At 39.6% G+C, this 12,798-nt stretch overlaps 1 protein-coding gene across 2 annotated transcripts in view; it reads right to left on the reverse strand.

Annotated features, from left to right (window-relative positions):
* Positions 1–5,089: 5,089 nt before the first annotated feature.
* The window catches only part of RHOBTB3 (Rho related BTB domain containing 3), a 53,205-nt gene continuing 45,496 nt past the window's right edge, over positions 5,090–12,798 (reverse strand). For both annotated transcript variants that reach the window (XM_045796453.2, XM_045796452.2), the window contains exon 12: positions 5,090–8,019. In XM_045796453.2, the coding sequence (XP_045652409.1) occupies positions 7,904–8,019 (116 nt within the window). In that variant the 3' untranslated portion in view covers positions 5,090–7,903. The remainder of the gene's footprint in view (positions 8,020–12,798) is intronic.

The raw sequence follows: 12,798 nt of genomic DNA on the forward strand, positions 1-12,798 counted from the left end.
ACTAGAAATTTAGAAAACCAACCCTACTCTTCTTCCAACCAAGGGGACATAAGACCCAAGAACAATGAGGTGTCCAGTTACCATGGTGACACATGGGGAGACTATTAGACGAGAGATTTCTAGGAAAATAAAAATGAATCTACATAAATTTTATGAAAACTGAAAGAGGAAACTGTAGTTATTCTTCTCCAGCTTTAAACATACTAAAGTAAAGGCAAAAGCAAGACTTCCAATCAGGAGGAGGAAGGGTTGAAGCACTCAGAAGTTTGAAGCAAGCCTGTGTGAGGGGGACACTGGTTACTTAGTAACTCCCTGCCACCTGTGAGAAGAATTTCTGGGACCCACAAAACCGGTTTAACCAAACTTTGATCTTCTAGGACCTTCAGTTTAAAAAAGATTATATATGATTATGCTCCAATGTTGCTTACAATTCTTACAGCAGCTGAATATTTTTTTAAAAATCAGAGACGACAACAAAGAGATAGACAATTTTCTGGAAAAAAAAGTATCCTGTGAAACAGTAGCAAAATATGTCATTGTAAACAAAAAAAGATTTAAGGACTTACATTTCCTGTTTAAACTCTTTCAAGAGTAGTATATAGGACTGTGTCTGAGGCCTTCCAGAGTTAATTTTACTTTCATTTATTGAGAGTTCAGAGCCGTGCATTGCCTCTTGGGCAAGAAGGTCAAAGACCCAGCACGCAGCATAAGCACAGAGAAACCGGGAGCTCCAGATGAGACTAAAGGTCAACAGTAATGTGAAGTGAGGCCTTCGCAAGGTTTAGTGCGTGATCTTGAGTGTCTGAGTCCAACCCCTCTCCTCTGACTCACCACCCTCAACCCCCCACACCCCCAAATAAAGAGAAATCATCCCGGGAGGCTCTGCTCTGACTGGCTGCCCCACAGGCCAAGGACTCAGGGGAAACTGTTGGCTTTTAGTCAAACTTTTATGAAGCAGAATCAGAAAAATGAAGAGAGGGTAACAGAGCTAGAAAAACTATCAAGGAGACAGAGGAGGGGCCTGGGTCTAGAGGTCAAAGTTCAAACCGAGAGTGGAGGGGGAGAGGGGAGGGCCTGGAGTAGTCAGAGGCTTCAGACCCAAGAGAAGTGAACTGTCCGATGTGTTCTCAAAGCATGTTCTGTGGACCAGCGGCCTGGGCATCCCCTGGGAACTTCTTTCAGAAGCAAACGCTCAGCCTCCAACCAAGACCTGTCAAGTCAGAACTCTGGGGTGGGGCCCAGCACTCTGCTTTTATAAGCCCTTCAGGTAATTCTAATGACTGCTACCATCTGAGAGTAACTGGCTTAATTAATTACTGAGTTCAAGGTATTGAGACCCCACTCAGGGCCTCCTTACCTGGTATTGATAGCAAAGGATACAATTCATGTCACCTCTGTATGAAGGAAAGAGTGTACTCATTTCCTAGTGCTACTGTAACAAACGATAACGAACTTAGCAGCTTACAACAACACACACTTATTTTCTTATAGTTCTGGAAGTCAGAAGTCCAAAATCAGTCTGACTGGGCTAGACTTGTCAGCAGGGCTGGTTCCTCCAGAAGGCTCAGGGGAGAATCCATTCCCTTTCTGAAAAACTGCTGGAGACTATCCTTCTTCCTTGACTCATGACCCCTTCCTCCCCCAAATTCCCCTCCCCACATTGTCTCCTGTCCGGACTCTCACTCTACTGCATCCCTCTCAGAAGGGCACTTGGGGTTACCAGGGACCCATTCAGGGTAATCTCAAGATCCTTAATTTAAACACACCTGCAAAAATCCCTTTTGCCATGAACGGTAACATTCACAGGTTCTGGGGATTAGAATGTGGATATTTTGGGGAGCCATTATTTTGTCTCCCATAGGAGGAAAATGAAAATATGCATTTTCATTGCTCATATTCACGTTAGTCAACACTGTAATGATGCCTAAAAAACGAATGCAAGTGATTATTACGGGGAACGTCAGAAACGGGGTGAAAGGAAACAGGTGGGAGCAAGGACTCTTTTCCCAAAGTATACTTTTTAGATGGTTTTGAGCTTTCAGCCTCACAAATACATTGCCTACTAGAAAGTGTTAACACTAAAAAATAAAAAAGAATGAGAAACCTTTTTAGTAATTTTTGGCTGTTGAATTGCTCTGCTTGAACATGGCACGTCAGAGACTAAACCACTGGCAAATTTGGAGTCAGAGAAGTTACAAGTATTTTAAGAGAAAAGCATTCCAGGGGTGATGTGGTTACTACAAGAAGAAGAAATAAGATAAAAGGACATCCATTCTTGTGAACAAAACAAGACAGGTACTAAGTCAGAGATGAGGGGCTAAAGCTCAGCCTTTAAGAACGTTAAGCTCTGACAGTTAACAGGACAACTAAGAATTTGAGAACTAGCTTCGCACGCCACAGAAATCACGTACATGCAGTTAAAGGATCATTTACATACAAGCATTATATGTGACACTGGGAGCTCCTTCCGCTTCGTTATTCACAGCAGAAACTCTTCTGTCCCCCCAGCTCATCTTTCTACTGACCTTCTATGGCAACTCCCAGGCAGGTGTCTCCAAGGATCACTTTGTACATGTTCTTCATCCCCCTCAATGGTCGGGAAATTATCACTCTTCCATCCTGTTCATCAATTCCCCAGAAACCCAGCCACCATGGTCACTCTGGGTCCCACATGCCAGCGGACTCTGGCTACTCCTGACACAGGGCAAACAAAGCTTCAAGTGTGAGCGTACTATTCACTTGCATTTACAAGTTTTTGATTATTGTTCCAACAGAAGCAATCTGGCCTTTTCAGTGCCATTTATTATACACAGTCTATGTCAGTCCCATGTTTCTTGGAGGGTTAGGGAGGGGCCGCAAAGGTAAATCAAGACATGGTCCCTGCCCTCAAGTTACAGGCAAGTAGAAACCACCAATACATAAATACCTAAAATGCAGCAGGTGCCATAAGAAAGGTATGAATAAAGAGCTAAGGAAAGACACATGCAGAAGCAATTAATTCTTATTCACATGTAGAAGCAGTTCTGAAGTCCTAAAGAGCATAAGAGATATGTTTAAGTGGGGTTTTCCAGGATATGCAGGAGTTTGCGAAATGGACAAGGAACGGCAACCCAACCCAAGGCACAGGAAGAGTATGAAGTGCGCAAGTGCACAGCCAATATCCCACACGTCAAGGCAGAGAGACGGGGCTAGTTAGGAAAGGCCGTGGTGGCAGCAAGGACTGCGGAGGTTCCTATAGGTAATTGGGGTCCTCTAGAAGAATGTGTTGGCAGCTCAGATTTGTGCTTGCAACATAATTCCAGGGGAGCTGTGGAGGCCTTTATGGGTTTAGCGGACTTTCGTAGCAGTTGGGTAACCTGGGGAGGGATTATAATATATACTGCACACTCCATGTTCATACTACGATTGCCTTGTCTTTCTCCCTCTCCTATCTGGCCTCCTCAGCCCTGGAAAGTTCCAAATTCTTTTTTTTTTTTTCTTTTTTTTAACTGAGATACAGCTGACATGTAACACTACATTAGTTTCAGGTGTACAAATAATGATTCAACATCTGTAGATGCTGCAAAATGATCACCACGTTCCAGTTACCATCCCGTTACCACATTACCTCTTAGCAACTTTCAGATAGACAATACAGTATTAACTAGTCACCATACTGTGTCTTACACCCAATGATGACATCTTATAACTAGAAGTTCATAACTTTTGACTTCCCTTTACCCTTTTCCCCCACCCCAATCCCCAACCTCCACCTCTGGCAAACACCAATCTGTTCTCTGTATCTGGGAGCTTGGTGGCTCTTGTTGTCACTGTTGTTTTAAGATGCCACATATAAATGAGATCACACGGTATTTGTCCTTCTCAGTCAGACTAATTTCATTAACGTAATACCCTCAAGGTCCACCCGTGTCACAAACGGCAAGATTTCGTATTTCTTATACCTGAATAATACTCCATTGTGTATATACACCACGTTTGCCTTATCCCTCCATCCACGGATTGAGACAGGTTGTTTCCATGTCTTGGCGATTGTAAAAAATGCTGCAATGAACATGGAGGTGCAGATAGATTTTCAAGTTAGTTTCTTCATTTTTTTTTTTCAGATAAATACCCAAATGTGGAATTGCTAGATCACAGGGTAGTTTCATTTTTAATTTTTTGAAGAACCTCTTCACTGTTTTCCAGAGTGGCTGCACCAATCTACATTTCCACCAGCATCACGTGAGGGTTCCCTTTTCTCCACATCCTCGCAGACCCCTCTTATCTCATCTTTTTGATAATAGCCATTCTAACAGGGGTGAGGTGATACTTCATTGTGGTTTTGATTTGCATTTTTCTGCTGAACATCTTTTGATGTGCCTGTTGACCATATCTATGTCTTCTTTGGAAAAAACTCTGTTCAGATTCTCGGCCCATGTTTCAATCACACTGTATTATTTTGCTTTGTTGCTATTGAGATGTATGAGTTCTTTACATATTTTGGATATTAACTCATTCTAGATAAATGATTTGCAAGCATTTTCTCCCATCCAGTGGCTTGCCTTTTCATTTTGTTGGAAAGTTCCAACTTCTTAACCCTTTATTATGCAGAGTGGCTTCTCTACTCAAAAGTCTTGGCCCCAGCCAACATTCAAGCCCACAGGGCTCACTTGCATGCTAAGTCATTATCAAAGAATTTTTTTTTAAAGATTTTACTCATCTACTTGATCGAGAGAGAGAGCAGCAGAAGAAGCAGGCTTCCTACTGAGCAGGGAGCCCAATGCGGGGCTCTATCCCAGGACCCCAGGATCACGACGTGAGCCGAAGACGGACGCTCAACCACCCGAGCCACCCAGGTGCCCCTGAAAGCATTTTTCTAAATAAAGGCAGTTATTTTGTTAAGAGAAATTCTGGTACCAGCGGTAAAGGTAATATAAATGTCTTTATCTCATCACAGGCATCTACAAAATAACAATATTCTACATATCTTACGTGTAATGGAAATTATCTGTGAAACATAATTATGCTTGAGAAACACAGGCAGTATTCCCAAATTTATTCCAACATTTCAACATCCGAGGTAAAATAATTGCAGGACACTGTGTTAAACTTGTTTTAAAAAAGGTTTATTTGTTACAAAATGTTAAATACTAAAACTAAAAACATATAAATTCAGGTCAGGCTATATTAAAATACATACATACCCTTAGCAAAATTATTAAAGATTGAATTAAACAGATGCTCTAAATAAAATAAAGTACTCTCGAGGAAAATTTTTTTCTAATTAAGTATGTCAGTGTAGTGTAGTTCTTAAAACTGCAATTGAAAAGTTAAGCTGTCTTGGAAGTTAAAATTACCCAATTGTTCAGTTTCCTGCAACTGCCCAGTATGAAGCCACCATGCTGGCTGGACAGGGTGAATTTCAGTTGTGTTACTGAAACTTCTATTTTATAAGTCTACTCTCTTATAATAGGAACAGAGAGCAGTCAGAAGTATACAAAGGGTTATATAAGGTGAAAACCTGGCCCAAAAAGAAAAGGCCTTAGTTCTATCACACAGTATCTTCTCTAATTAAAATGATTGGTAAATACATTGAAGCAGAGATGAACACAGCATACATTCATCTAGAAATAACCTTTCAATTAAAAAAAAAACTCAAAAAGAGCACTCATTTCTCCAAGATAGTTAAGTATTTTTAAATTTCTTGTTATTTTAAATTGAGTTAATTCAAAGGTACTGAAGAGTCTAGGTTTAAGAACTAATCTGATTACGGTTCTGACCAGCTCTGGAGAGCCACGACAGCAGCGTGTTTGAGTTACTCACACAGGTGGTAAAGGACCTTCGTAATAAAATCTACGTGCTCGACACCCACAGAGCACCAGCTTCCAAACTCAACTTCCATTCAGGTTAAACAACCTCAAAGTATCTATAGTCTATGAAAATGTTAAATAGTATTTTCAAGAAAATACTTTATTTTGCTCTAGAACTTAATGTTTTTTCAATTTCCTAGATCAAAAGTTACCGACTTGGAGTTTTAAGTGTTGTAATTCACACGGGGGAAAGACCACCTTAGGAAGAACATAAGGCTATTGCTGTGTTTTAAAAGATCTTAAATGTGATGAATTTCTAAAAATCTACTATAGTATTTATTCTTTACAATGTTTATCCTTATCAAATGGGATCTGCCAAGAGTTGATTATCTCAAGTAATTAAAATACAAAAAACATAAAATGCATTCCAGTAATCTGCATCAATACAATCGAATTAAAATCAGGTTTCTTGAAAGATACATATAGGGGATGTTTACTGTTTTACTCTAACAGTGTTGATATACCTCCAAGGACTAATTGTATAGTATTATGTCTAATACTGTGGTATAAAACTGTTTAATCAAGCTTTTGAATAGTTGGAAAAACTCGATGTTCTTGAAAATCATTAGAAATTAAAAGAAAAATATATCCCAATACTGAATTACAGATGAAAACAATGTTAACAATAAATAGTAATTTGGTTTTCCATCTCTCGGCTTGTGAGCTTCCGATGTAATTATTTCTGTTGACATGTGATACAAGAGAGACTGTAATTCTATCCTACTGCTATTTTCTCTCTATGTACTGAGTCTTTGATTTATAACCTTTCTCTTAACTTACTGGGTTATCTTGAAGGACAAGATTCATGCTACTCACTAAATAACCTTGCGGTCCTCAGAAAGAATTCAAACAATTCAAGCTGCTCAGTAAGTACACGAAACAAAAAACTCTTAAGCCACTGATTGCAATTTCTCTAGAAAGCATCTCTTCCTACGAGCATCATTTTAAGTGCATTTTAAATTCACACTGGTCAGTCGCTTTTACCAACGTCCTGGTCTTAGAATGAGCAAGAAGACATTTGTTCAACTGTGATAGAGCCAGAACTGTGAGTGTTTTAAAGCTGAGTAAACACAAGGCATGTGTCTCTTGCCCCCGGAGGTAGCAGCAGAGCACCGCCCCCCCCCCTACAGATGCCCCCAAGGATGGGAATTCCCACGTGATCTCTTCCCTCCAGCAAGCCTCCTTCTCTTCCCTCGATGTCAATGCCTCTTTTTTGCTTTCAGAGAGAATGATGTTTGAGTAAGAAAATGCAGTACATATCCTGCTAGGAGACATAGATAATTTGGGGGGCCCAGTACAAAGTGAAAATGCAGGGCCTTTCTTTAAACATTATTAAGAATTTCAAGATGGCGATAGCAGAGCATCGAACCAAGCACGGGGCCCTGTGTGACGACACAGGTTACACGGCCATAAAGCTAGCCCTGTGCAGGTTTCCTGCCCAATCAGGATCCCACAGAACAGACGAGGTGGTTCAGCTGGGTTGTCCACATAAAAAACAAAGTTTTCTCATGATGGTTCAAACACTGTCACTGATTTGAAACCAACTGGCGTTTTTCACTTTCAAAACCCCATGCACATTTCTACTCCTAAAATTTCGGATTGATCAGCTTTACCCTAGATTTTTCATTACTGAAATAATCATACTGGGTCTTTAAAATGCCCTTATTTTAATAGAGCAATTCATCAGACATGATGAAAATTTCTAATTAATACTACATGATTTTTTTTTAATTTAAACATTACTTAACCAGGAGGGGTATTAATATCACTAAAGCGACAGGGCATCTTAAAGAGAAAAAGAAGCTGTATGACAGCTTTATATACTAGGATGGTGAAGCCTTAGTTTTAGCCTGTGGTATATTTTGTTCCCTTTTAAGATCACAATAGTAGTTTTTTTCAGAGAACTAAGAAATACACTAAGCTGTATGGTAATTTTTTTAACGCCCATATTGGTTTCAGTCACAGAATTTTACTGGAACACAGAGGTATCCCATTCTTCTTCTTCATAATAGTAATAATAATAATAAAAAGCGTATGTATATAAAAGCTCTGGGTTACATTACTAAGCAACGACATTTCCGGGAGTGAATATACTTCCTGTATTCCGCAAGCTGCTTCAAGTACATATTCGATGGCCATCTGTGCTTTTCAACAAAACTGCGTTCTTCCACTAAAATTTTTAGAAAAAGAATGTTAATTGCATATATTTTATTTTGGATCAAGTTTAGATATTAACTACTGATGCCCTATTTAACAGATTAGATCTGAGTTCGGCTACATTTCCCCTACCTTTCCCTCAACGCTTCCACAACTGTTCAACACACTTTTGGTTAAATCAGTCATCAGGATTTAAATTATTATGTGATTTGCAACAATATATGTCTTGTCCACTGCTTCATCAAGTACTATGTATATTCTTTTGTTTTTCCGCATAAGACTTATTTTTCTTGGCGGTAACAGACTTGTTTTTCATTGACTTTTCCTTGCAGCTACCTCAGCCTCCCAAACTCCTTAAGGTCCTCTCAAGCCTATTCTCCACCCAGCCACAGTCACTCTGGTGGCAGCTGCCCGCCCCTTCTCCTCACAGCCCTGCACCCTCCTGCTTTCCAGGCCTCCTGCCTGCTTCCGTGTTGGATCCCTCCGTTCTTGGACTCCAGGCTTTTCACTCAAGTTTATTTTCCATTTCTGGTGAAGCACAACCTTTATTAGCTCCCTGAAAAAGGGGGTACATATGAAGTATTTTTGAGACCTTGCTTGTGATGAAATATCTTTATCCTCTTCACACACGATTGATAATTTGGTTTGGTATAGAATTCTAGGCGGAAAACTTCCCTCAGAATGTTGAAGACAGAATTCCATTGCATTCTAGTTTCCAAGGTTATTAAACACTCCTCTACCGTTCAGATTTATAGCTCTTGGCAAGTAATCTGTGTTCTTTTAAAACTTTCATATTTTTCTATTTATAGTCAGCATTCTTGCACGTCCCAGGGATGGACTTTGTTCACTCATAACACTGCGCGCTTAGGCGGTCCTTTCAATCTGAAGACTCGGTCCTTCAGGACCAGGATAATTTCTCGTATTACTTCCTTGGTAATTTCCTCTCCACTGTTTTATTCTGTATTAACTTCATTTACTCAGAAAATTCATCTCCTGGATTGAGCCCCAAATTTTTTTTAAAAACTTTCTTTCTTTCCTCTTTATCTTTTTGTCTTACTTTTTGGAAGATGTCCTCATTTTTATCTTTCAACTTTTATTTATTTATTTATTTATTTATTTATTTATTTATTTATTTATTTATTTATTTATTTTTATCTTTCAACTTTTATGTAGTTGTTTCAACTCTCTTATTTATTTAGGGTTCTTTGTTTGTTTGTTTTTGCTATCCTGTTTGCAATTTCCAAGAACAACTTCGTTTTTGTATTGTTTTCTAAACTACGTATGATAAAGCACACATAACATAAAATTTACTATCTTAACGATTTTTAAGTATATAGTTCAGTATCATCATGTACATGCACATTGCTGTGCAATTTCCAGAACTCTTTTCGTCTTGCAAAATTAAAACTCTGTACTTATTAACAACTCCTCATTTCCCCATCCTCTCAGTCCCTGGCAACTATCATTCTACTTTCTGTCTTTGGGAATACTATTTTTTTTTTTAAGATTTTATTTATTTATTCAACAGAGATAGAGACAGCCAGTGAGAGAGGGAACACAAGCAGGGGGAGTGGGAGAGGAAGAAGCAGGCTCATAGCGGAGGAGCCTGATGTGGGGCTCGATCCCATAACGCCGGGATCATGCCCTGAGCCGAAGGCAGACGCTTAACTGCTGTGCCACCCAGGCGCCCCGGGAATACTGTTTCTTTTTAAATAACATTTTCTCCTGCTTTATAAATTTATATCTCTTATTCTCTGAGGATATTAATTTTAGGACTCTTGAAGATTTTTTTTTTTTTCTATTCTTTGTTCCTCTAAATTCTTTCTCTTCTGTTTTTATTAATTTTATTTTGGTTTTGGTGTTTATCTTTCATGTTAGATATTGCCTAAAATACCTGAAGATCCTCAGTTGTATCCTTACGTTTAAGACTGAGGTGTGACATAGCTGTTTGGATATCTTGTGGTCATGGGTAGCACTTACTGACGGTGGAATAATTGAACAGATATCTGTTGGGTTCACTGAAAGAATTTCCAAATGATTGCACCTATATATTTTTTTTCCAGGGCCAGAGAAAGATGCTTCAATCTCATGCCCAAAGTGTGGGAGTCAAGGCAGCAACATCTGGTGCCAGAATTCTAGAATCTGGACACGGGAAGAGGCTGGTGGCTTACTATACAATGTGTACACTTCCACAGGATCCCCATGTATTCAGGTCAGCTCCTTAACAAATTCCAGCTCTACCTGGAATTTGTGATTCTATAACTCTTTTGGCTGAATTTCTCCAGGAATAAACCTCCCATCTCCAAGGATGATGAAGGAGAAGGAGTTGCCTGCCTGGGTGGGATGGAGTGCAGCAAAAGCTTCTTCATAACTTTCTTTTTTTTTTTTTAGATTTTATTTATTTATTTATTTATTTATTTATTTATTTGAGAGAGAGAGAGCGCTCACGCAAGCTGAGGGGGAGAGAATCACAAGCAGACCCCGTGCTGAGCACAGAGCCCAATGAGGGGCTCGACCCTAAGACCCCAAGACCAGGACCCAAGCCAAATCCCAGAGTCGGATGCCCAACTGACTGAGCCACCAGGCGCCCCTTCCTCATAACTTTCAACTAATTCTACTGCTTTCAGCCCCCAGCCTCATTCTGCTTTCTGAAATACCTGGTCTTGCAAATCTCTAAGGCTTCTTGGTGTTCTGCTGAGTGACTCAGCTTGCTTCTCATCCACATTCCCTTCTGTGGGTACTTAGGTTTCCTTCTGCTAAGTCAGTTCCCACTTCCTCATCTACTGTTTGACCTTATATATTAGAATTCAGATTAATGAGGTCATGATTCAGGCTGCAGGACTTGGACAAAAAGAAACGACCTAGTGGTTCAGGGAAGTTAGTCGTAGGGTTCATTAGTGAGCAAACGTGACGTAAGACTACTCCCTTGGTTAAGATTTAAACAGAGAGAAAAATTATCGCAGATGAGCTCTGGCAGCCAGCAAAAACCAAAACAAGACAAAAAACTCCACACTATATAATATGCAACATAATACTGAGCTAAATTAAACTGTGAGAATAATGAACCCATAAACGCCAAGAGTAACTTATATTCCTAATGCATTGCTGTTTGTGTTCCAAAGAGTCCAACATATAAAATATACCTAACATTTAATGAGCTATTTAACCGAGTTCTGCTGTATCAAAGCCAGCATTAACATGACATCTCTTCTCATCTCACTTTTCAGTTTCTAAACACCCCTAAAGAATTCTCAGGAAAGAGAAAACGGTTCACAGAGTTCCGATAATAACTCGATAATTTTTGAAACTTGAAAATGGGAAATTATTTAAGGGAGCTGTAAACTGTGATAAGAACCCTTCCAACTTCAAGTGACCGTGTAAGGCAGTTCAAGTGTGAGACAACAGGGAGGAGAGGTGACTAGGACATTCTGGAGGAGACATGTTCCTGTAAATGCTCAGCTCCAGGTTGCTGCCATGTGGGAAGATGGGCCCAGGGCTGCCAGATCTTCCAACTTTTCCAAAGAAGCCAGAAATTTGGATTTTTAAGATATGACATGTTACAATTTTTAAATGGTGACACTAAAAAAAAAGTAATACCATGTGGTCCAAATAAAACCTCTTGGTAGACTGTATTCTACTTTTGACCCACGGATTCCCAGTTTGTGACCACTCAATTAGACTATCTCGTTCTCCCTTATCCACCAGGGGCTTTTTCTCTGCCCCCAAGGACACGTCACAGCAGGTCCTGAACAGAAACAGGTACCACTGAATGGGAGCATTCATGATACCTTTTTAGTTCCTATCAAAGGAAGAGAAGACAGTCAGGGACACAGCCTCATCCTCTTACCCTGCTTCTCAAATTACACGGTGGAGTCCTATTTCTCACTATGCCAGGTGGTCATAACATACTTTATAGTCAATTATGTAAGTAATAAAATAAAAATGTATAACTCAAAGGATTTATAGAGCACCTTTCTCCGCAGGTTGTATAGTACTCCGTGTGTGGCATTCATCTATACAGGATAGTAAATGGAAAACAATCTCACTCTTTTAAGAATGAAGGGGACCTAAGGCCGCATAACAAAGGTAGTTCTACAATCACAATGTTCACTCATTTCATTCTGAATTGATTTCTTAAAGAATGACTGTATTAGAATGTCCCTATTAACAGCAAGAAGTGTGCCTTCTCTTTAGGAATGGAATTAGTTTGTTCCTTTTTTGCACGAAGTAGATAGTTAGGAAATATCTATATTCCGCTTTATTATGTCACTCTACTGTACTAATAACTAAGTCTACATAAGAAGGCTCCCAATAGGCATACAGTGTTGGTCAACTAACTGAATACATCTGCCAAAAATAGACTGTTTCCTGGTTTCCTCATCTGTGCAAGAAGATGAAAGAAGCCGGGGATTTTCAAATATTTCAGCAGCAGATTATCTTTTACAAGTAGAATTTTACGGAGAACCCTAAGATATAAAGCAGATAAAAGTGGAACTACTCTGGCTGAAGAGCGAAGGGGTCTAAGAACTACAAACTTAGCCTTCTCTTCTTCCTTCCCCCTCTTCCCTCAGCCATTCCTGGCTCTCTGCCCCCACCTCAGAAAACCTTCAGGAATCTCCAAGGACACTTTCCTGCTTAATGTTTAAAACTACTTAACTAGGTGATCTTTTTGCCTTTTAACTTGATTATTCCTTGAGCCTATTCACAGTATTACGCAACCATCATCACTATCTATTCAAGGTAACCTGAGCAAACCATCGTTATCTAAATTGACGGTCTACTCTGATGACTA

This window comes from Ursus americanus, chromosome 5, assembly GCF_024610735.1.
Source record: "Ursus americanus isolate L20-20 chromosome 5, mUrsAme1.1.p, whole genome shotgun sequence".
Lineage (NCBI taxonomy): Eukaryota > Metazoa > Chordata > Mammalia > Carnivora > Ursidae > Ursus > Ursus americanus.